General features: G+C 35.6%; 1 protein-coding gene across 2 annotated transcripts in view; it reads right to left on the bottom strand.

Moving 5' to 3' along the window:
* Pde4d (phosphodiesterase 4D) overlaps positions 1-24,570 on the bottom strand; it is an 816,241-nt gene that overhangs the window by 669,634 nt on the left and 122,037 nt on the right. Inside the window, exon 1 of one of the 2 annotated variants that reach the window (XM_046456221.2) lies at positions 16,517-17,723. The exons of the other annotated variant lie outside the window; for it this stretch is intronic. Within the exon in view, the coding sequence (XP_046312177.1) occupies positions 16,517-16,782 (266 nt within the window). The 5' untranslated portion in view covers positions 16,783-17,723. Of the gene's footprint in view, positions 1-16,516; positions 17,724-24,570 lie in introns of those variants that run through there. 2 annotated transcript variants of the gene reach the window in all.

Raw genomic sequence — 24,570 nt, forward strand, 5'->3', positions numbered from 1 at the left:
TTAATCCACTGATATGGATTAAATGGGTGGTAACTATAGGCAGGTAGAATGTAACTAGAGGAAGTAGGTTACTGGATTATGTCTTTGGGGTTTGTATTTTTGTCCCTGGTGAATACAGCTCTCTCTGCTTCCTGGTTGCCATGTCCTGAGCTGATTTCCTCTGCCACGCCTTTCATCCATGATCTTCTGCCTCACCTTGGGGTCAGAGCAATGGTGTTGTCCAACCCTGGACTAAATCTCTGAAACCAGGATCCAAAATAAACTTTTATTCCTCTAATTTGTTCTTGTCAGGTATATTGGCCACAGCAATGAAAAAGTCAACTAAAACAACCTCTTTTGGATCACTTACTCTGGTTCATATCGTAAGGACACTCAGCCCTCTGAAAAAGCCCATGCAGTGAAGAACCAAAGACTTCTACCAATAGTCAGAAAAAAAAACCAAAGCTGTCCACAGACAGTGCTATTTTGAAAACTGATCTCATGCCCCCAGATAAGCCTTCACTGATAGTTGACTGAAAACTTTTGCAGAAAATTGTGCCAGAATCACCATGTTAAGCTGTTCCTGATTCTTAATTTCAAAAATTATATGATATAATAAGTGCTTGGTTTTAAGCTGCTAAGTTCTGGGGCACTGAGTCATATATCTCTCAATTCAGTCTTGTATCATCATGACTGTAACAAAGCCACATGTGCTGTGGGCCACTAAATGTCCTCCATATGCCAATGCAATGATCAGTCCTCAGCCCTTGTTTTAGTAGACCTACGGGTAGCATTTAATGTAACTTACCACTTTCTCTTTGAAATAGTAGGTTCATTGGGCTTCCAGATATGACTTTCAATTTTCCTTTTTACCCCACTAGTCTCTCTTTCACAGATTCCTCTGCTGGTTTTCGTCATCTCCCTGCTTCTTAATTTTGAAGAGCCCCAACTGTCAAAAATCTTTCCTGTATGTACACCTGATCCCCAGGCAATGGCATTCTAGTCTCACAGTTTTTCATACCTTCTATATTTTAATGACTTCCAAATGTTGCTCTCTAGTGTCCATATCTTCTCCAAGCTTCACACTCATATATCCAATTATCTAAGAAATTATATTTATTCAGAAATTTAGGAGGCATCTCAAATGTAAAACTTTAAATGTTAGTTTAAAACTAAACTCCTGATTCACCTCTCCTAAATATACTCCTTCCACAATCTTCTCCACCAGCTTAGCAAATGGCAGGTCCATTCTATCTGTTTCTGAGGTGCCAAATTTGGAGTCATTCTTGATTCTTCTTTCTTACCCTTCAAATTCTCCTTCCTCTGCTTTTCGTATTATAGACAGAATTGTGACCTTTTTTTTCTTTAATCACTTATACCTCATTAATTTTTCTTTAATCACTTATACCTCAGTATTCTAGGTCATAATCTCACCTGTTTTTTTAATTGGTCTTCCTGTCTCTACCTTTTCTCTGCATTTCTATTTTCTTCACAGAATCAGGAATGATTCTTCCAAAGCTTAAGACAGATGGTCTCTTCCTAAGGCAGACACTCCAATTACTAACCTTTTCACCTTGATACATCACAGTTTTCACCACGGAAATCCCAAAACCTTAATACAGTTTTAAAATACTATGTGATCTGACTCATGTATATGGTTCTGACCTCATTTATATAACCCCCCCATCCCTCAAACATGCCAATCACATCCTCTCTCAGGGCCTTTTCATTTGTTATTTCTTCTGCCTGAAATGTTCTTTACCTAGATAATCATATAGGTCACTCAGTCATTTTCAGACCTCTGTTCAAATGTCACCTTAGAGACTTCCCCAAAAATCTTACATAAAATTCTACATCCCTTTATTCTGCTTTTTTCATCTTTACTGTGTTTATTATTCTCTAACCCTTGGAATATTTATTTGTACACTGTCTTTTCTTCTATTAAAATATGTGCTCTACTGGGGCAGAATTTTGTCTATTTTGTTCAGTGCTCTATCCCCAGAAAAGTCACAAGTATGTATCAAATACACAGAACTCATTTTTTTGAATCAATAATTCCTTTTGAAAGGATAATAGGACATTTATCTCTTGAATTTCACTCTGGAGAGTTAGTCTTGAAATAGAGAAAACTGTCTTCAGAGCAAGATGGTTTTGTCTGCATAGTCCATCAGAAATGCTAGATGTGTTCTGAGATTATACTCTTACAATTTAGTAAAAAGGTAGGCACAGTTCTCACATAAATAATGTCTCTCTTCTATGCCTCAGAAGACAAGTGCCACCAGTGGAATTAATATTCCTGACGTGAACAAAAATACAATTTTGTATTCTGCTATTTCAGAAGGATTATCTTGGAAGAAGTAGCAGGCACTAGCTTGCTGAAAGATGTTTTAGATTGGTCTAATCAGACTGAGGCCTCACTTTCCAACTATTCAATGTTTAAGGAAAACGCTTGTGGCTTATCAAGCTTAGTATGAGGTAATAACTCAAAAGTGTCACTTCCTTTTAGGTAAAGTGAAGCTGTTAAGAAGATAAAATTGATCATATTTCATTTAAGTATATAAATCCCTGGCTGGAGGAGGAGGGAAGGGGGGGAGGGAGGGAGGGAGGGAGAGAGAGAGAGAGAGAGAGAGAGAGAGAGAGAGGGAGAGAGATACTCTTCAAAATCTGATTCCAGTATACCTCCATGATCCCCTTCCCCAGAGATATTCAACTCACCAAACCCATGCATACCTCATATCTTCCCACACTGTTCCCACAGTGAGAGGGACTCATCTCCTTCAGGCCATTTTCTCTCTATAATTCTATCTAGTTCTCTCCCTGTCAGATTCCTTCCTGGACCACATTCTACTTTTTGTATCATGTCAAAATGAAACATAAACCTAATTAGGTTGCCGTGAATATTAAACAAGATAATCTAAAATGATGCTTGGGACTTTTCATGACCACTGCAACTTAGGCATGAAGTCTGAGTGATTCCCATAACCAGATGGTCTTGGTTCTTAGTAATGATAACTACTGTTTTATAATTATTTGAGTAGTGATAGTTGATTCCTCACTAGATCATAATCCTTGAGAACAAATACAATGACCAAATAGTATCCCATATACAATGTACACAGAGTAGACACAGCAAATTACTTGAAATAAGCATCTAAACTTCATAGGCTCCAATCACACTCTGTGCTCCATGCAGACAATTTTTACATTATGACTGAATAGTACTTCATTCTTTTCAAAAGATCTTTGTGTTAAATATATCATTTAAACTTTAAATAATATTATAAAGCACATATGCTTTAGAAATAGTTCTATTCATAGATGAACTTAATTATGGTCCATGGAGTTTAAATGAGCCTCTAGGACTCCCATAGTGAGTGAGCAGCAGCATCAGGCTAGGCTTTAGATATCTAGAGCTCCTCTTGTATCACAAGATAGAATGAGGTGAATCAGTTCCTCCCTTCACAAAGCTTGTTCTCTAGGCAGGCTTTTCTCATCTGGGGCTAATTTTGCTTCCCAGTGGACACTTGGCAGTTTGCAGATATTCTAGATTTTCACAATAGGGCAGGAATTACTGTCACACAGTGTTTAGTGGCCACAGCTGTTCCTAACTTCCTACAATGCACAGGATAGCCCCCAGGACCAAGTATTATCCTGGCCTGATTGTTACTAGTATGGAGGTTGAAAAACCCTGCTCCAGATCTGGCTCCACAATGAAAGGCTGTGAAGCATCCACAGAAAACCTTATCAGAGATGGTCAAGGAGAGACTTTGGAATGACAGACTGAGCTGGAAATGCCAAGCTGAGGAGTATGAACTTGAGCCTATAGACCCAATTGATTTAACTATGGCTGGTGGACCAAATCCAGCTTATCTTTTAAAAAAAAAGAAGGTTTTATTGGAACATACTCAAGCTCACTTGCATAGATGTGGCTGCTTTTGAACTGAAATGGCAGAGTTGAATATTTGCCACAGAGGCTACATGGCTCAAAAGCTCAAAGTATTTTCTTTCTAGCTCTTTGAAGACAAAATTTTGCTCACTTCTAACTATAGAAAGTAGCAGAACTTTAGGATAATTAGTGAGATTGCTTAAGGAGGACATCCTTAAGGGGAAGGGACTGATGGCATAAAATAAGTTAAGAGATTATTGAACCAGAACAAAACACAACACTAAGTACTAAAGTAAATGGTAGTGTTTGGAAAGAACAAAACATCAAGAGGTATTAAAAGAAATAATCCATTGTATAGTGATGCTGCCACATCAATATTTATAGTAGCTCAATTCATAACAGCTAAATATGGAACCAGCCTAGGTATGGTTCAACAGATGAATGGATATATACATAGTGAAATATTAGTCAGACATAAAAAAAGAAATTATGGCATTTGCCAGTAAATGGATGGGACTGAAGAATATAATGCCAAGTGAAATAAGCCAATCCCCAAAAACCAAAGGCTAAATATTTGCTCTGATATGTGGATGCTAACTCACAATAAGGGGTGGCAGGGGTGTAGAGAAGAATAGAAAGATTAGATTAGACAAAGGGGAATGAAGTGAAGGGAGTGAGACGGGAATAGGAAAGATAGTAGTATGATTTGGGCATAAATTTCCTACATTCACATACAAACATATAACCGATATAATTCTATACTATGTTCAACCAGAAGAAGAACAAGAAGTTGTATTCTTTGTATATATGTCAAAATATATTCTATTGCCATGTATAACTCAAATGAATACAAAAAAAAGAAGAATTCATAGACCCAGGCAAAAGGAGAGCAAAGCAGAAGTCAAGGATGATTAGGAGTGGTTCACTGAAAAAACTGTGACCCAATGAACATAAATATTAAAAAAAAAATAGAAAGCAAGAACAGTATGCTTGCTTGTGAGCATGTCAAATTTAAGGTAAGAGAGGATCTTTCAAGTGGAAATGTCTAGAGGAGGCATATGCAATGAAGCCAGTGATATGAGGGTTAAGAATCAGATTTTATTAAATGAGCTGAGAGCAGAGTTGGGGTACAGGTCAGACACACATGGATACAGAACATATTAAAATGAGGTCAAAGAGCTAAGTATATAACTGGGAAATGAAGACAATGGAGGTGGAAGAGAGAGATCTCACAGAAACTGTTAACATATTGAATGAAACAGTTTCATGTAGGGGTGAGCCTTCATATCGAATGCTAATAATATATAGCTATGGTTGACACTGAACATATTGACTAGTGATCTCCCATGTAAAGATAATACTGCCTTTAGTTGGCTGAAGTGTGCAATTGCTCATTGATCAAGAAAACCCTGTAAGTGAATGTTAGATAATGCTTCTCCTTAATCATTCCCAGCTGGTACACCCCTGACTTTCCTTGAAGCATTTATTAATTTTACTCCAGGGCAAATCATAGTCCCCTGGAGTCCCTATAGTAGTATAAAAGAGAGAAGGAGGTGATGAGTCAAGATGTTCCTTTGAAAGTCAAGTTGTTTTCAAAGGATGGCTTTGGCATCACTTGCTTATAATCTTGGCATCTGGGACCTTGCCGCAGACCTACTGCAGGTACAGGGATGCCTTCAGGAGTGTGACTACACAGTAACACAGGATTCCACTCTCAGAAGGGTTCTGTGTGGGATTGAATGTCTATATTCCATCATGAAATTTGTAATTTTTTTAAAAAACAAAGGGCCCTGGATTTTCATTTTACCTAGCCCTGCTAATCATGGATTGAGTACTGTGTGAATATTCCAGCCTAGAAATAAGTTCTCCATAATATTATAGTGGTGTAAAAAAAATGTGATTCCTTGCTAATCTCAGCTTTCACTTATTTGCTTGGAGGTCCCCTACTTTAAAATACAATTTGTGCCCCTTAGAAGTAGAACTTTGAATATGCCATTAGCAAGTATGATATTGAATGAGATAGTGTGCATCTGTACAGCTACCAGATTGGAAATTAATAATTATAGGGTGGAAAGGCAGGGTACTAACACTGTACATGCAGCTTAGGAACTGGAATCACCCAAACCAAGTTCATCAGGTGAGAAGAACCTCTGCAAGAACCAATGTCCCTCTTCCTTTTAGAAGTACCAATGATTCAGGGGCCACTGATTTGTTACATTATTTGGTTTCACTTCTACCAAGTTAATTTCAGACATAGGTGGTGTTCCTTATTGAATTTTCAAAGGTGGAATTAAATGCTAAGATGATTATTTTCTTTCCAAGTTCCTTTCAGTTATTCTTATTGCTTTAAGGAAGAAGACTTACTTGGTCTTTTACATGTCTATGTTTCTAACTAAATGCCATTTTAAACAGAGAGCAGACCTCAGACTTAGAGTCTTTCACTGATTACAGTAATTAGATAAACTTGAATCTATTTTGCCTTTTATATTGTATTTTTTTCACTTATCTTCTATGCATGGTAAATGATACTGGTTTCCAATTTATTCCAGTAATGATGTAAAACTTCAATTTTACACCTATGGACCTTTAAGTAAAATGTAAATCTACTAAAAATATTAAATGCAAAGCAGTATGAATGGTTTACAGATGTGAAGGTGAAACCAGAGAGATCATGGCGTTAATGACACCGCTATTGTTATTAGTATGGGGACTTTATTAAAGTAAGCCTGGTTCTATTCATAGGAGAGCCATACAAATTGCAGCCTTGTGCGTCATGAGCCTGCAATTCATATATGTTTTAGTTATTACTACCCATAAATCATATGCTGTTCTATTTGGCACTCACTCAATAGAAGGTCGTAAAAAAAAAACACACTGCACAGAATAAAGCAAAGTAAAACAAATACTATAAACCTAAAGAAGGTAAACAAGCAAAAATTATAATTCAAGTAACCTTATTATTCAGAAAATTGCTTACTTCAAAAGGTCAACTACATGTATTCACCATTATAACTATAAATGTAAAATTAGCTATGTAAGAAAAAGAACAGGTACTCAACTAATAATACAAAGAGGAAGTCACTTTATTTTAATATTAGCCAATTTGATCAGAGGGCTGTCTCATAAAGGTAATGGAAAGGAAATATGTTGGTTTGAAATTATTGCAATGCAAAAATTAATATGTATTGAACAGTGGACAAAATATTTATTTTAAAATAATATTTCTATGAAAACCTCTTCAAAGAGATATTCTATTATTTAATTTTAGTTATTCTAAAGATCTACTTTAGAAAAGTGGTGTTTAGTTTATGCTGATTAAAATTTCTCCAAATTGTCATACTAAAAAAGGAACTGTGGAGGTTGTTATTTCAAATTTCTCCTAAAAATCTTGGCATTTCTTATGAGCTTAGGAATTGGTATATAATTTAACCAGCACGAATTCTAAGAGATAATGATTAGTCATCAGAGTTTAACCAGCTAGTTATTCAGTAATTTCCCAAGAATTTAAAATATATTTATGTAGGATTTTTTTCAGAAATACAAAAAGGTTTTCATTTCCAAAGTATAAGCTAAATATTATTAAAATGCATATATATGACAAATTATTGTAACTCTATTGTACACACATTCATTCATACATACTAAAGTCAAACTATATCAATTAGGTGTGCATAAACCCAGAATACACACACACACACACACACACAGACTCACTGGGTTTGAAACTTCTTTCCATATGGAAATCACATGTATGGATTCCCTTGAGTGTTCTGCACAAGGAGTCTAGCAATGGAAGAGAAGACAAGTTCTTCAGTTGTTCAAACAACAAATACTTGCTGGACTCATACAGTTTATACCTGGAACTTCACAATGGATGTAAAGATTGATGGAAAATGAGGTTCTGACATTTAGGCACAGTCCATGGACATAGTCAACACATATAATAGATATATGAAATATAAAATATCATAAGATAAAACGGCCAAATAAATGGAAACAAATTGTGCTTGAGAAATTCAAGGAAAGATATCACTGAATGAAGGAAGGCAATTTGGGGTCAATGCATATTTGCTCATGAAAACTGAAAGTCACACCTCCAATCCCATTGTTTTTATTTTCTTTCCTCTCATTTAAGCTTACATTTTACTTATGATATATTGAACCAAAGAAAACAATCTTAGAAATGCTATTTTAAAGAGAAAAGACAATGGCATTTGCCTCTGGTCCCACATCCAGTTCCATCCTAAAAGCAGATATCTACTAAGCCAAAAGGACTATTCAGTCATGGTGGGATTTGGCATGAAGGTTGGAGATGACAGGAAGGAGAATTGTTCAAGGTAAGATTGGCCTTGCTCCTCCTGTCCGGCCACCTGGTCACTCAGAGTCAGCCTGTGAGTCAGCCCAGATCTGGTTACCAAGCAGTTTGCTGCTCTGTTGCTTAGTAACTTGAGCTTGTGGACCATCATTCCCAGCTGGCTTTTCTGGAACCAAGTCATAGATTTCTGACTTGATCTTTCTTGTGAGACCTGAAGTCTGTCATGCTTTATTTTGGAATCTCTGATAATAAAATTATTCTCTGATTGGTTTTGCTATATCTAAAAATCACTCCTGTGGTATTTAAGAATCATTCTGAATCAGAATGTCCTTGACCCTAAAGCCCTTCTTCATCAAAGACATATATTTCTCCTATGCATACACATATATTTATCAAAAAGAAGGATGTCTACTTTCAAAGCCACATGTATAAACAAACTGAGACTCCATACCAAGCGTTCTGTTCTACCTTTCTGTTAAGAACCATTTTATAAGATCTTTGAATATTCATCATTATAGTTTCAATATACAGATAGGGTAGGATAATAAATGTGGTGACTTTTAGCCTAAACAGAGGTGATAGGGACAGAAAGAAAATAGGATAGAGAGTTAGCCAGATGTGTGTTCAAGTTTTGACTCTACTGGTTTCATGATGATATAAATGAATGATCTTGGTTATGTATTTTTCTGGACCATAAAGTCTGCATATGTAAAGTATAACGGATAATATTTAAATTCAATCCTGGTTGTTTTGAAGGATTAAAGTACATAAAGTACTTGATACATGCAGGAGATAAATTATTCATCACTACGGTATAATAAATATAAGGTTATAAAACATGTTACTATGAAAGTGAGGTTTTTATTCCTTCTCATTTCAACTTTATAAGATTTCATTTGGAGGATAAGTACTTCAGCTGATATAGAGAAATTTGTGCCCTTGAAATCTCATGAGACGATTCTTCTATTCTCATACACAATAGTAAAGACAGATTTGTTAAGATGACATAAAATTTAAAAATTAAGAATTAGTATAATATTTATAAATCTCCATATTTTCTACCTAAAATCATGGCTTCTAGTTGATGTCTGATTAATTCTTTTTTTTTTTTTTTTTGCAGTGGTGTGGATTGAACCCAGGACTGCGCATATGCTAGGCAAGGCAAGTGCTGTATCACTGAGATACTCACCTTCATTGTGATAGGCTAGAAGGCTATGAATGAGTCACAAAATTGTTATAGAATTATGTTTGTCATTTTTACCAGGCAATATCTACTTAATTCTCTTAGAGCAGCAAGCTGGAACTTGTTTTTACTTTTCTTAAATGTATTCTAGTTTGTTATCAGTTTGTAAATTTAACTAATAAATTTTTTTACTTGTAAATATCAAATGTCTTTATAACCATATGACTTTTGAATACAGAGCCTAGACTTCAAAAAGGTTGAATAACTAAAGTCAAATATCAAGTGGGCAGCAGAAGTGAAAATACATGGTTTCAACTATACTAAATCAATCACAGGTTTAAAAACATGTTTTTTGGTTTTTTTTTGTTGTTGTTAAGTAATTGCTTTCCTGGTAATAATGAAGTTTCTTCTTAGTTATCTAAACTCACAAGAACATTTTATTTACAAAGAACAATTTTAAAAATTAAAGTCAAAATTTAAATTATTTAAATGAACTTTGATATTCAAGTTTTTATTTTCATCTCAAAGTTTCTACTGTTTTCAAGGAAGAGTATTCTTTTGTTTGAAAATATTCTCACTACTATTAGCAAGGCTTCATTTGCTACAGATAGGCTTAATATCTTTTCTCCTCCTTTAAAATAAATGTCAATAATAACCAGAAGTACACAGGAGTAATAAGCTGTTAGGGTATTCAATGTTTCATTTTTTTAATCAATAGCTAGTTGTCTCATTATAATCACTGTAATGTTGTAAACATTACAAATCAATTGGCATGTAATTTACAAAAGCCTATCTAGGGTCTTCTGATTTCGGGTAAGGTTAATAATGCCTTTCAAATGCCTTCTAAAAGCTAAAGTCACCCTCAACTTGCAGTGCCTTCATGTACCATGATTCCCATAAAGCTAACAGCAAATTATAACATCAATACAACTTAAGTCTGACTGAATGGCTCCGCCAAAACATGGGGAAGTTACTTCCTGGTGTGTTCCCCAAATGATTCCCCTGGAACTTTCTCTCCACCTCCTGGTGTCATACTGCATACAGCCCTCACCTAGGTTCCTGTCTCCCCGATGAACACCAGAAATGCTTTTCTCTGGGTATTTTTACCACAAAGGACATAAAAAATAAAAGGTTTAAAGATAAGTAGGACAAATGTAGATGTGGAACAAAGGAGAAAGGGTCCTCAAACAAAATCACTAAATAAGGCCTTGAAAAACCTACTCAGTTTGTGTATGTATGCGTATGTTTGTTTTGTGTGTATTTTTAACCTCAAACTCTAAATGGTAGGATTTCTCCTTTATAGGTAACAAATGATTTCTTCCCCTTTCTATGACTTCAAGAAAATTTATAGAATAGTTCTTTCTTAAGCAGCAATAAAAGCAACCACAGTTGCTAAAGAAATGATGACTCAAGAAAGCAAATGTTTATTTTGTTATTTTATTTTCTAATTTTTTAATTATTTATTTATTTATACTTTAGCAATGCTAGGGATGAAACAAAAGCTCTCATGCATGCTTATCAAATGGCCTACCACTGAGCTACACCCCAGCCCCAAATATTTACTTTTAAACTTTATACCTAATGCCGATGCTTGATAAAAAGAAATTTATAATGTACAAAAATGATTAAAAACATTTATCAAGCTCCTTCAAAATCTTCAGGATCTCCTCAAAGTCTCTTGAAAGAGACTTTTCAAAATACAAGTTTTAATTTTAAAGGAATTATTCTGTTGTTTAAGAATGTTACTAAGTACTTCTACGTTTAGGTATGCTGTAAGTAAAATCACACATGCATATTCAGAAATTATAAATATATTTGAGTATTACCAGGACACCATGTTCCTCAAAGAAATCATATTGCCTAATAGCATTTATTTACACTATAAGATGTCTCCCTCCATTCAATATATTAAGCACAGTATGAAATAAAATATTTGATATGAGAATTTTCTCATCTAATTCTTAATCAGGAATATAATCCCCATCACATTATATCAGATATAATATTCAGCTTTTATCAAATTTGGAATTTTAAAATGTTTTTGAGAGATATATAAACAAATAACCAAACTTGAGGGACCTTGATGAGTGCTAGCTATAAATGTTAGTTATTAATGGTTAATGTTTCTAAAATAGCTTGACAATACTTTGGAGCCTAAATGGACTATTAAATTCAGGAAATTGCATCTTCATCTCCACTATAACAAAATGACTCAATGTATTCTGTTGTGACTATATGTTTGCTTAGATTGAAGTATGATACTGAATGTCATAATTAACAATATTCTAAGATTAGATAAACAGTTGACTTTTTAGAGCTAAATGAATGTATACTATTCCATAGTTTAAATGAATGATTCAGATCTACATGTATCAATACAGCTAAATTGCCATACTATAGAATGAAAAAAGGCAAGTTGCTAAAGGGTATACATGAGAGTTATTCTTTTTTACTCCATAACATGGCATAGTGAATTAATTGTAAACACACAAACAGTGGCACATTTGCATTCACATAAAAATAAAGACATGTAAAGAAAAACACACTGACTTCAGTATCCTCTGGTAAGGTAGAACAGTATGTAAAGGATGAGTGATGGCTTTAGCAGAATCCATTACACTTGATTCTTTACCAAAGCAGGGACTGGGGATACAACTCAGCATTAGAACATTTGTCTAGCATGCTAGAGGCCCTTGGTTTAATTCCCCAATAACTAACAGGTATACACACATACACACACAAATTGATACAGTGATAAAATACTGAACATTTTTAAAAGTGATGGATATTTGACCTTGTATCATATAATTGTGAAAAATATAGTGATTTAAAATGTCTATAACTAATAATAAATTACTTTGTAAAATAATGTGGAATAAAAGTGCAAAAGTGTGGTGATATAAATATGACTACACAATAATTATCAAAGACTAAAAACAATCAGTTCTAACTCACTCGTCTATGACTTTAATTAGACCTAACCCAAAGGAACTGTGCTAAAAATCCAGTGAAGTGAAAACCTGAAAAGATATATAGAATTTCCTGTTTGATTTTTCTGGAATAAACCTGTATTGGAAGTCAGTTTTCTTTAACAAAGATTCCAGTGACCTTGGAATTCCTGATGTCAGAGGGAATCCCCTAGTCAAATGAAATCAGAGTCCTGTGTACAATCACTAGACAACAATGTTTCATATATTAAGTAAAAATGGTCAGAGTGAGAGCAAGCATGGATGAAAAAGAGTTCTAATCCTAACACACAGTACCAGGCCAAATACTAGTGTACTATAAGTATGGGCCAGTGATATAAACACTACCAATAAGCATTGAGAGAATAGCCCAGGTAAGAAGTACTTCAGAAATTTGAAGAAGGAAGAGATTATTTCCAGATGGGAGAAAATGAGGAAATCAAAGGCACTTGAGAGACTGTGGAAGGCAGCAGGCAGAGAAGGGACACCTGCCCTATGATCCTGCCTAACACCGCTCCTTTCTACCTTCCCCATTCTCACAGTCATAAGACAGAATCCCATTCTTTGAATTCTTGGTCTCACCACATATATTCATGCCAATCCATCCACAAACAACTGACAGGGTAACCTGGAAATTTAAATATGATCCTAATGGTTTATACAGACTGAAGCTGGAGTAATGTACATATAACACATAAGAAGGAAATATTAGCTTATGACACTCATGAAGTACCAGTCCTGTGTGACACATTTTAATTTGTACACAACTGTACTTAATAAAACCAAAGCCTCAAATAGATACCACTTCCAGGAATTTGAGTAAACAGAGAAATTGAGGTTACACACTCTCTGCTGGAGTCACATGGCGCCTGGAGTATTGGGCCAACTCAGTTTGTTGCTCTGTAAGTGGGTCATGAAAACCCAAATAAAGCCTAAATAAGAACAAGCATGATTAACTCGGTAAATACAGTGTATAAACAGGTGAAATAATGGGGACTTACTTAAGGAAAGAGAAGACTTTTTACAAAGCTCAAGGACACTAAAATGTTGATCAATGGGTTTGTTCAGTATCTATTAAGTATCCACCACTGGCCAACATCATGCTGAGCATGGGTGTACCAAGATGAATAGAACAGTGTTCTGGCTCTCTGGTGGGTTACTCCAAGCCTCTTGCCTTAGGGGCTACTTAATGCAAATGAGCAAAGATTCAAGCTGAGGGGTTACCAGAGCAAATCCTGGACCCATAGATAACAGTTGTAGGAAAGAAGAATTCAATTCTTCATAATCAAACTCTTTTCAGTCAATAGGTCTATTAAACAACTCTCCTCCAAAAGGCATGAGGAGAGGGCCAAGAACTTGTTATCAGGGATGTTAGGAATTCCATGATGATAGAGGATGAACCAATTAACATACTAGAATGGAGATGGGCTAGCTATACATCATATCTGTTTTATCTTATTCCTTGGAACAATGTTGAGATATGTTTCTCAAATTCCTTTGCAAATTAATGTGGCACAGAGCTGATTCTAATGAGAATACCATTATGTGTGCTTGTAGTACTGCCTCACAAACATATATGACACCCTCCTTGCTCCTTCTCCCTGAACTCAGCTGAGCCTGGGAACCTTGGGAATCATGTTAGCAAACAGCAGAACTACAAGACGAAAGGATCCTTGGTCCCTCAAGCACGTAGATCAAGCTGCTTCCTCACAAATAGCAGAAGCAAGAAGTAAATAATTACTAAGGCAATCGACTGAGATTTGGAGATTTGTTTTTGTAGAACAGCAACATCACCTTAACTAAAACAGATATCTGCCTTGTGACATGATTTATTTTTTCTACTAGAATGTAAATTATTTTAAACCAAGAAATGACTCTTATTCCTCTTTGAGCACAAAATAGGCACAAAACAAACACTTCAAATATATGCATATCAAATGAAAGGAAATACCAGTGGTAAGAACTAGCATTGTGAGGCAGGATCATATAAGGCATGTATTGAAATAGTTGATAACTTTGGGGAAAGCAGAAGATGTGAACATGGTGGTAATAACAAACAATAAGTTAGCAAGTGTGTGTGTGTGTGTGTTTGTGTGTTTGTATGTGTGTGTGTGTGTCTGCAATTTGAAATACATTTTTTAAATTCTGTGTAATGCTTTGTAAAAATTTTGAAAGCAAAAATTGGATGATATTTTTCAAAGGATGCCTCTGCATATTATGAAAATCTTGAGACTCATTGAAGCAATATGGAAAATTTGAGAGACTCTTTCTGTCTCCTTTGCTGGATGGTTTTAGTCCATGAGATATACTGTTTCCTCTTGAGTTAATTGGGAATCAATATGATATTTTTTTTATTATCAATCCCCATTGCTCTCTTTGTGACTCTCTGATCTGGCTGAGACCTGATAGACCAAAATGAAATATTGGTTGAAATCATGCTCTTGGAGTTTTTCCAAACAGCACCAGAAAAGGAAGTGCCAGAAATTTCAGAAGAAAGCCTGTTTTCATGAGATTTCCTGCCTTCCTTACATCTCAACATGTCCAAATAATTCAGATAACCTTCTGTTGAACTCTAGGTTGCTTCACTCAGACTAGAATCAAGCAGCAGAGTTCATACTCATCCACTCAACCATGGGTACAATTTAGGAACTATAACAATAAAGCAACTCAACCAAAAGGGACAGAGGATACCAAACTTCTGGTCCTGGCTGACTATGAGCTGAAGCCAGCTTTCCTGCTTTGGCACCGGACGATGCCTGGTCTTGAGCCAACGCCCTCCCATGAAGTATTTCCCTGTGTTTGTTTCATTCACTGCTTATCACTGGCAAATTTTTCAACAATATCTTCCTTATAGAGAAATCATCATTTTCCAATAATTTTTAAAACTGAAAAATCCAATGTTTTAATTTTCTTGTGACCATTATATACAGCTAAACCCCCATACCATCTAGTTTTTAAAATCTTGGAAGCAGTAAGAACATTTTCCCCAACTAGACACTTAGCTATTTAAAATTAAAATGTTGAAATTGGACATGGTTTTGCCAAGTGACATGCCCTTTGCTTCCTTTGTCATCTACTTTCATCTGTGATATGAATGCATTCCTGGGTACACCCATGCCACTAGGTTAAATCTTGATTCTACATTCTACTGCTTCCTCCCTTAAAGACCTGTTTCTGTGTTTTTTCCATTCCAGGCATATACTTTCATTTGCTATGAAAAAAAAAAACTGTATAAATATCTTTCAGATAGTTTCTCTTCTAATGCATTTATTATTTTCTGTTTGCTATACTGTTTCATCATAATTTATATTCATCTTATATATCACCTATCACTACCTAAAATTAAACAAGCATGTATCCCAGAGCCTCTTCTCAGTCCAAAAACTCCAAAAAAGCTTCACAATCATTTTAATTAGGCATTTTGTTTGTTTGTTTTAAGTAGGAAAACATGGAGAATCCTCCTCCAGAAAAATACATGGAGGAATATGCATAAAACAATTTCAACCATTATAAAGAAGATAGAAATACTCATGAAGCAAATTAAAATACTGACAAAATATTCAAACAATCCAAAATTTAAAAGCACAATATTACTAAATACTAGCCTGCAACTTTCTGCAGACTTCCTAATTCCTTTCTTCTCTCCTTTGGAAAAGCTGGTTTGAGATTATAAATATAATGAAGCCAATTGTAAGGAAGAGTTTTATGGGGACACATATGACACACACATACGTGTACTGTGAGCATCTCGGTTCAAGCTGAGATAGTGCAGAAAAGGGAGGTAAATAGATTTTCATTCCCTCCTTTCTGATTCTTTCCTAAGCTGTTGGAGAACCTGGCAGTGATCTTAGCTTAAGAAACCAAAGAAATGCCACCACATAGGTATGGGAGTAAACTGCATTCTTATTTGACATCTGTAATCCAATTTTCTTGTAGGAACTTGCACAAGGAATTGAACTTTGAGAACCATTCCCCTCAACCTCTCTAGTTTCCTGTCTCAAGGAATCCTGCCCCGACTTGGACATTTATTTGTGGGATTTATTGTTAATGTACATTACCACCCATACACCACAGGTGAGGAATGATGATGATCCTCCCTTCCCACTCCCGAAATTAACCACGGGAGGTGCAAAATAACCGAGGGTGAGGGGAAGTTACCATTTCCGTGTGATCCGTGCAAACCTTACCATGTATGTGCTACCGTGAAACGACGCTGTTTGGGGATGTTGCTACTGAGAAGCATCCTGCGCAGGAGCCTGGGGGAATTTCTCGGAGAAATCACTGGGGAGAGCTTGGGAGAAACGGATTTCCTCGCTGTCTTGGACTTCTCATGCTGCAACAGGTTTTCCCGCAAGGATTTCACAAGATCCTCGTTCAGCCATGGGTTGGGACCATGCGGATTATCCACTTCAGGTACTGTTAAGGTGTCCGGGCTTGTGGTCTGCTGAGCCATTTTCCTGGTCAACTTTGTACAGTTGGCAAAAATCCAGGGCAACGTGGTTGCCTGGCCTCTTTCCAGTGATTCCCTTGCTTGCTCGGAGTCTGGGAAATGTCCGGGAAAGCAGGTCGGATCCAGCTGTTGTTAGTTCATTCGGCCTCAATCTCTCGGTGGAGACCGGGCTGCGTGTCGACCAGGCGAGCGCACCCCCTGCGGAAGCCTGTTCAACGTCACCGTCCTCTCCCGAGCCCCTGCCAAAGATCACTGACGAGCTCGCAAGGCAAAGGAACATGGAGGGAAGCCACAGCGCTGGCTCGGCTTTTGTCAGCGCTACAAAGCAGCCTGTTAAACTATTGGAACTAATGCGCCGCAGCTGCTCGAGTGACTTCTGCTTATGTACATAAAAAGTCCTGGGGGGGGAGGGCTTAACCATCAGATGCCTGCTGCTCAGTTGTTTGGCCAGGCTTTCCATTTGCTTATTCCTGAATCCAAAGGAAAGAAAAACTTTGAACTTGACCTTCCTCTCCTGCAAGGGCTACTTATCTCCCTACAGTCTACATTCATAAAAGAAAATTGCTAGCCCTTTGGTTTTTTTTTTTATAAGGGAAGAATAAACAGGCACTAGCTAGGCAGGAGAAATATTTCCCTGCCTACTAAACTCAGTCTCATGCACCTTATTATAAGACAAATCCCAAGAGTCCATTTCATCAAATGGACTCCATCCTCCTCTAGTTAAAAACTACACACACACACACACACACACACAAAAGGTTTCAAAATATTACACGTGAAACATATTACAGGTTGCCGTTGTTGCCGTTGTGTTCCACAACCTTTTTAATGATGGCCCTTTCAAAGCATCAAAGGACAGGATTCAGACCATGAATGGTGTTTGTAATCTTTCGCATTAAAGCTCACACCCCACCAGAGGGTCAGATGGTTTTCATAAAAGTAATAAAAAAATGATTTTAAAGTTTCAATTAGTACATATGTTAAATATATGATTTTATGTATTAAACCATTAAAGGGAAAATAAATCTAGCTTTTCATAATTTTATTTTTGCATTTTAATGTACGATTTTAATTTGTGATGAATTATTCAGAAGAGGTTCAAAATAAATGAGAAGAAATTACTTTCTGTATGGGAAAAAAGTAAAAATCTTGTAACAAGTGAGTAAGTGATAAAGCCTAAGACTCATTATATGGATACTAGAAGTGCAGACATTAGAACAGCTCCAGGGGAAACCCAAACCTTTAGCAGAAGAATCAGAAGAGAGAGGGGAATAGGGGAAGATAGGAGGGGAGAGAAAGGGGAAGTGCTGGGGACTGAGAAAAAATTATATTCCATCCACAGCAGACTGGTGATGTTATAGACAGTTTAGGGTTGAAATCAAATCATATTTTTCAGGGTCTAATACTACTTTACATTTTTTTTAAAGACATAAAAACTTAAGAAGGAGCGAATGCATCTACACAGAATGGAGACTGAAACAGAGTCAATGACTTTTTTCGGGGGAGGGATTCTATGATTATTATTAGGCCAATTGTAAGTTTTTCCTGTTTCTTTCCCCCTCCATACACTGCTTCACCTTAAACTTCAATTCTTTAGAGTGTTACAGATAAGGAGGGATATTTAGTTTCTGTTCACACAAACATAGGATCAACCCTTTGGTCCATCTCTCCTGTTGGGGTACCTGTAACAATTCATAGGGATCTATGTGTCATGATTTAATCAGAGTACACTACACCAATATTTAAAATTGAAAAACCAGAGAGAAATAATAATTATTCCTAAACAGTTTTTATAAATATAAGATTTCAGCAATGTGCAAAATTAAGTGGCAAGGTTCCTTAGTGAATGTATATATCTATATAAACATACACATATATATAATATATATCCTTTACATATATGTATGCTATATGTAGTATGTACATTTATTATTATATGTGTGTATGTATAAAGTACATTTCCACATACACATATATTTTCATAAAGTGGGCAGAGGAGCTCCTAGCTGCTTTAGTAGTTATGCACAATAGGGGTACAATGCTTCCTCTCAAAGGGCTTATTTTAACATAATTAAAAGGCTAGAAAATGCATAGGAAAACACACCAGAACAACTGGGAAGTGACATAATCAGGTTCAGAAAATAAATTGAAAATGGTGTGTATATGTGATAAAAGAACTTTGTTATACAGATTGAAGATTGGGAGGTTCAAACATTAATGGAAAGGAAGATAAGAAAGATTTGTACCCACCAGAAATGAAAATAAAACTAGAAAGTGCAAATATAATAATGAAGCAAATTTTGGGTAAAAAGATAAGAAAAAGGAATGAAATAAGAAGGAAGAGAAACTCTGCAGTCACACAGTCAAAAAAGAAAAGAAAAGAAAAAAGATCAAAAAGAACCAAGAGGATTGAAGGGGAGGGAGAAGGAATGGGATAGGGAAAGACAGTAAAATGAGTTTGATCTAACTTTTCTATGTATGTATATAAATAAACCACAATGAATCTCACCATCATGTATGTCCACAAGACACCAATTTTAAAAAACTATAACTAAATATTTAGCAGAAGAATCAGTAGAGAGAAGGGAACAGGGGGAGATAGGAGGGGAGGAAAAGGGGAAGTGCTGGGAACTGAGGACAATTATATTCCATGCTTTTATAATTTTGTCAAAATAAATCCTAGTGTTATGTATAACTAAAAAAAATAAAAATGCAAAAGAAAAGAAAGGAAAAAAGTAGACACAAAAATTGTTCAGGTTCAAAGAAAACAATTCACAATATAGAATAATGTCAATAAAAAGCTAGTATACAACAAACTGACATGGAAAAAATAAAATCTTCAAAAATTTTCTCACTTTTTCAAGATTCATTTAAATTCAACATATATTTGGGGGCATTTACTTTGTACTAAGCACCATACTGAGTGCTTAATGCCTTTCAAAGAGGAGCTTGATGATGCCCTTGCCACCAGAGAGCTTGTAGTCTAGCCACAGGTGACGAGTACAAAACCACAGACATTCAGAAATACAGTCCAAGGACCCACACAAGAGCCTTCGTGCTGGAGATGTTTAAATGTCTGCTTTTAAAGAGACCAAAATGACTCTTAATGACTAGTATAGAAAAATATACTACTTAGAATAATATGGGCTTTTTATTTAGAAATTCATTAAGTTCAAGAGATCCCAGATTCTTCTTCTTGCTTTCAGTGGCCCCGTATAAGGCACTTACGAAGAACACACTGTTTACATGCTGGTCTTCTCATAAATGGTATTTATATAGGATGCTCATAGAGACTTGGCACTTTGTTGATGAGCACAACTAAGCTTAAATAGAAGATAAGACAATATTCTGTTAAAATTCCATTGGGCCGGTGGTTAGACATGGACTAAACCTAAAGGAGGGCATTCTGCAAATCTCCCATTGTTTTGGTGGGTGTTGAAGGGCTCTATCAAAATAGAGCAGGATTGAGAGCCTCTTCACAGGTCCCAATATCCTATCATCATCATTCAATTAATTTCCTAACAACCGCTATTCCCTCAAATGATGCATGCTGCTTTTTAAAAATAAAAATTTAATTTTGTTTTACAAATTCTTTGCTAAGACCCCTTGAAACAACTTGAAAAAACCCAGCTGTGTTGCAAAGTCAGACTTGAAAATCACTGCCTTAGGAAATATAAATCTGTCAAGTTCTGATGATAAAAAGGTGGGTAAGTCTTAGATAGACTGGCCATGTCCTTCATAGTAATGTAGAGGGTCAAGAGGAGCTTTTCCAACAGGAGCACTCCAGAACCTGCCTTTTGCACAAAGTCTCTTTAAAATTAGCTACCAGAAACTCGTCTGGAAAACACTGTACTGTGACAGCCAAATAAGGCCGTAGGTTTTTACAAGTGGAAATTTGAAAGTGGGCGAAGTGTTTTGATAAAATCACCCACACCTAGAACAGCAGATAATATCTCAACTTCATAAAGTTTTACTAGATACCTCTTGGGTTTTCAAATGTTTTTTTAGATTATTCAGAACTTGACAACATTTTGTTTTATTAATTATTCATGGACAGTAAAACAAAGAACACACGATTTAAGCAGGACAAAGATTGGAAAAATATACCCTTGTCCAGGTAACTGCAAGTGCGGGATTTCCCACAATTGAAAAGAAACAATTGTGTGGTTCATTCAAAAGAATGGATAAATTAAAATGATTTATACTTGACTAAAGAAAGCATTGTTGGCTTCTCCTGACTTTGTTTTAATTAGGTAAATATGTATTACTATGAGATTGTTTTCAAATTGCCCATAGGATGTGGTCCGTGGAAATGACCACAGAGTGCACGAGAGGTTGTTGTCTAATGGTTAAGAGGGTGTGGCATGTGTTTGGAGCTGAAAAGCTTGTCTTGAACCCCAACTGTGCTCTTTACTATTTGTATTACTTTGTGGCTCTTCATCTGTGAAATAGAATGAGGATAATTATGAGGAGGAAAAGGAGGATGAGGAGGAAGACAACTATTATGTAAAAATTATGCAAGGATCAAATATGTTAATTTCATGAAATAAAATGTGCTTTGGATTATACAGAAGAGAGTGAAAAAAAGGGAGGGGGCAAGAAGATTAGTAGAATGAATCAGACATTATTACCCTATGTGCATATATGATCACATGACCATTGTAACTCTACATCACATACAACCAGAAGAATGAGAAGTTATACTCCTTTTATGTATGATGTGTCAAAATGCATTCTACTGTCATGTACTACTAATTAGAAAAAAAATTTTTAAAAAGTACTTGATACACAAGAAGCATCCAGTAAATGATACCAGAAATGTACACTTACTAGATACAAATTACGTGCCTGGAATTTTACATTTTATTTGATTTAATTATTGCAATCAACCTAAGGGTGGTTTTTCTTTTGTTTTGTTTTATGCTATTTCATAGATGAGAGCATAGGAAGTTACAGAACTTGCCAAACGGCATCATAATTCAAACATCAGTAGATGTGGGATTTGAAGTCTGAGGTGACAGGCCTTTGGTTTTGATGCTATACCACAACACCCCAGATAGAAAAGCTGCTCTAAAATTTAAAATCAATTATAGCAATTTCTCGGGGAAATAATAGACACTTGAGGGTTTTGAATTCTTGGTCCAGTTAGCACTAAATTCTGCCCTTGACTGTACTCAGAACACACACCGTGACAACCTATGAAGGCTGCCAAGTCATGGAGTTCCTATAGAGGCATGGTATTTAAGTAAGAGCAGCTGGAGGTGGAATTCCTGAGGGCTTTCCCACCCACCCCCCATCTATATGCCTTGACTCCTTTGATGGAAATAAGTTTTAAACTCCATGGTAGTTTTCCACTTTGAAAATAAAATCTTCTAAAATTATTTGACCTCAATTTTCATCATGATTTATTTTTATTTAGAAAATTATACCATCTCTTTATCTAAAAGTTCATCTGAACATTGTAGGACATAGCTTTTTCAGTCTTTCTCATCATCACTGAACTTTAATTAGGTTCTAGGCTAATTGGAAGAGTAAAATGGAGAGGGGCTAACCAAGTAAGAATTGCAAAATAAAATATCTACATGAATAATAGAAGATATATACAACCCTCCCAACAAAGAGAATACACGAAAAAAGTCAAATTAACAATGGAAGTTATTGATGCTTCAAGGGTCAAAAGAAGTGTCCAAGGTGGCACCCATCTGTAATCCCAGCTGCTTGAGCGACCGAGGCAGGAAAATCTCAAGTTCAAGACCAGCCTCAGCAACATAGTGAGACCCTGTCTCCAAATTTTTAAATAAGATTAATGTGCTGGCAATATGTACTATAATTTGAAATCAAAGTATTTTGAAGGCTATTTCAATAGCTCCTATTCAATACAAATTTGTGTAGAAATGTAAAGAAGCTAGGGAAGTAAAAATCACAAGAATTTGTTTACTGGCTCTCTAGGAGTGCAAAAATCAATACAAAAAGTCAAAACTTGGACATTTCTTAGCATAATTAATTATACATTCCATCTTATCAAATATGGTAATCCCAGCTACTTAGGATTACCTAATTAATCATCAAAGCCTTGTAGTATTTTAAAGTTTTCTAAAATTTACTGAACAAAACAAATGAATGTCTTGATTTACATGACAGTTACATTTTGAGCATACAATCATATTCTTCCAAGCTCAATTCATTTTAATAAAAATCTAGTTAAATTTTTCTAGATTACAATTAAATGTTAGATATCTACTGAAATAGTAAGTCAAGATTTTGATTGAGAGAAAAGTTAACATTTTCTAAGTACCAACTCATATCAGCAATATTAACACAGCATGTTTATTTTATTTGTGAAAAAAAAACTGCAATATAAACAAGGCAAGAGCTTCTACTTTTCTCCCAAAACATTGACTTTTTGAAGTCCAGTAATAGAAGAGCCATTGCTAATTACTTTCCTAAAATGAAACTCAAAATGCCCTCTCTAAATATTATACAGTAAGTTCAATGGCCACTAAAAATTTTAATATATTATCATACCCTACTATTTCCAAACTATCTTTCAGTGGGAAGGATAACCATGCATTTTGCCTTTCAGCTTGCAAACCAAAAACAAATAAGTAAATAAAAGAGAACCCTACATCCCACTCTGTCTTTAGGCTATACCTCAGCCTGCTGAATTACTGAAAAAGTCTCCAGATTGAAGTGCAGCACATAAGTGCAGTAAGCATAAACACTTTGATTTATTAATTACTTTGAGTTTCACAATCATTCTAATGAGGTTGGCATTCTTTCCCACATCTTAAAGCTGAGAAAAATTAGATTTCAAAACAAAGTTAAATTACTTCCTCAAGGTCATGCACACCCAGAAAGATCCATATCTTCTCAAAGTCAAAACCAAGAGATCTCCAAACTCCCCCAAATTGTTCACTGTGTCACAAACAACAGACACAGGTAGTTGAAAAAAGATTTGGAGTACTCCTTCAGAGTCTTTGCTCATTATGAAAGTTAACAAGAAAAAACAAATGTTTGATTTCCTGGTCTACACAATAGACATGAAAATGAACAGAATCCAACCTATGTCCTAAACTCTGAGGAATATAACACAACAGTGACTTATTTAAAACCTGGCACCAAGGAATCCACTTCCTCATCACCCTACTGGCCCCAGGAGAGGACTTTTAGATTCTTTCTCAAATTAGCATAATATAACTGGAAAACTTCCCTCAGACCCTCACATAGAATCCCCTTCTCAGTCATTCTGGTTTTTTGATATGTTTTTTATGAGACAGTGTATTTCACTGAGAGTGTCTGTAATTCAGGGGTTTATAACTGTAGTTGGAATTTTTCATATTTAAGGTCTTTTCTCACAAGCAAATCCTATTTCCAGGGATAACATTATTTTTTCATACCTAACTAGGAGGAACATTCTGAAACCTAGATGTTTATGTGGGGCACTTTCACAAAGGGCATTATATGAACCAGAGTTTTATTCTACAATTACCAAGCTAAGTCACCTTGAACAAGTTCATTTCACCTCTCTGGAAGTGTTTTCCAGTAAGAAGTGCCAGGTTACTGAGGTTTTAAAACTCAAAAAATGTGTGGTCCAGTGGTTTTTAGCATGTTCAGAGCATAGACTTTAAAAGTGTGAATGATATGACATGTGGATTATATCTCAATAAAGTTGTCTTTAAAACAAAACACATTTTCAGAAAAAAGTTGCATTGAAATAAAAAAAGAGAACAATGAAATATACATCAGATCCTAGACTTTGACTGCAAGTTTCACTTGTATGCAATTTAAGAA

This window comes from Marmota monax, unplaced genomic scaffold, assembly GCF_021218885.2.
Source record: "Marmota monax isolate L192 unplaced genomic scaffold, Marmota_monax_Labrador192_F-V1.1 WCK01_AAM20220418_F8-fsc00037, whole genome shotgun sequence".
NCBI classification, from domain to species: Eukaryota; Metazoa; Chordata; class Mammalia; order Rodentia; family Sciuridae; genus Marmota; species Marmota monax.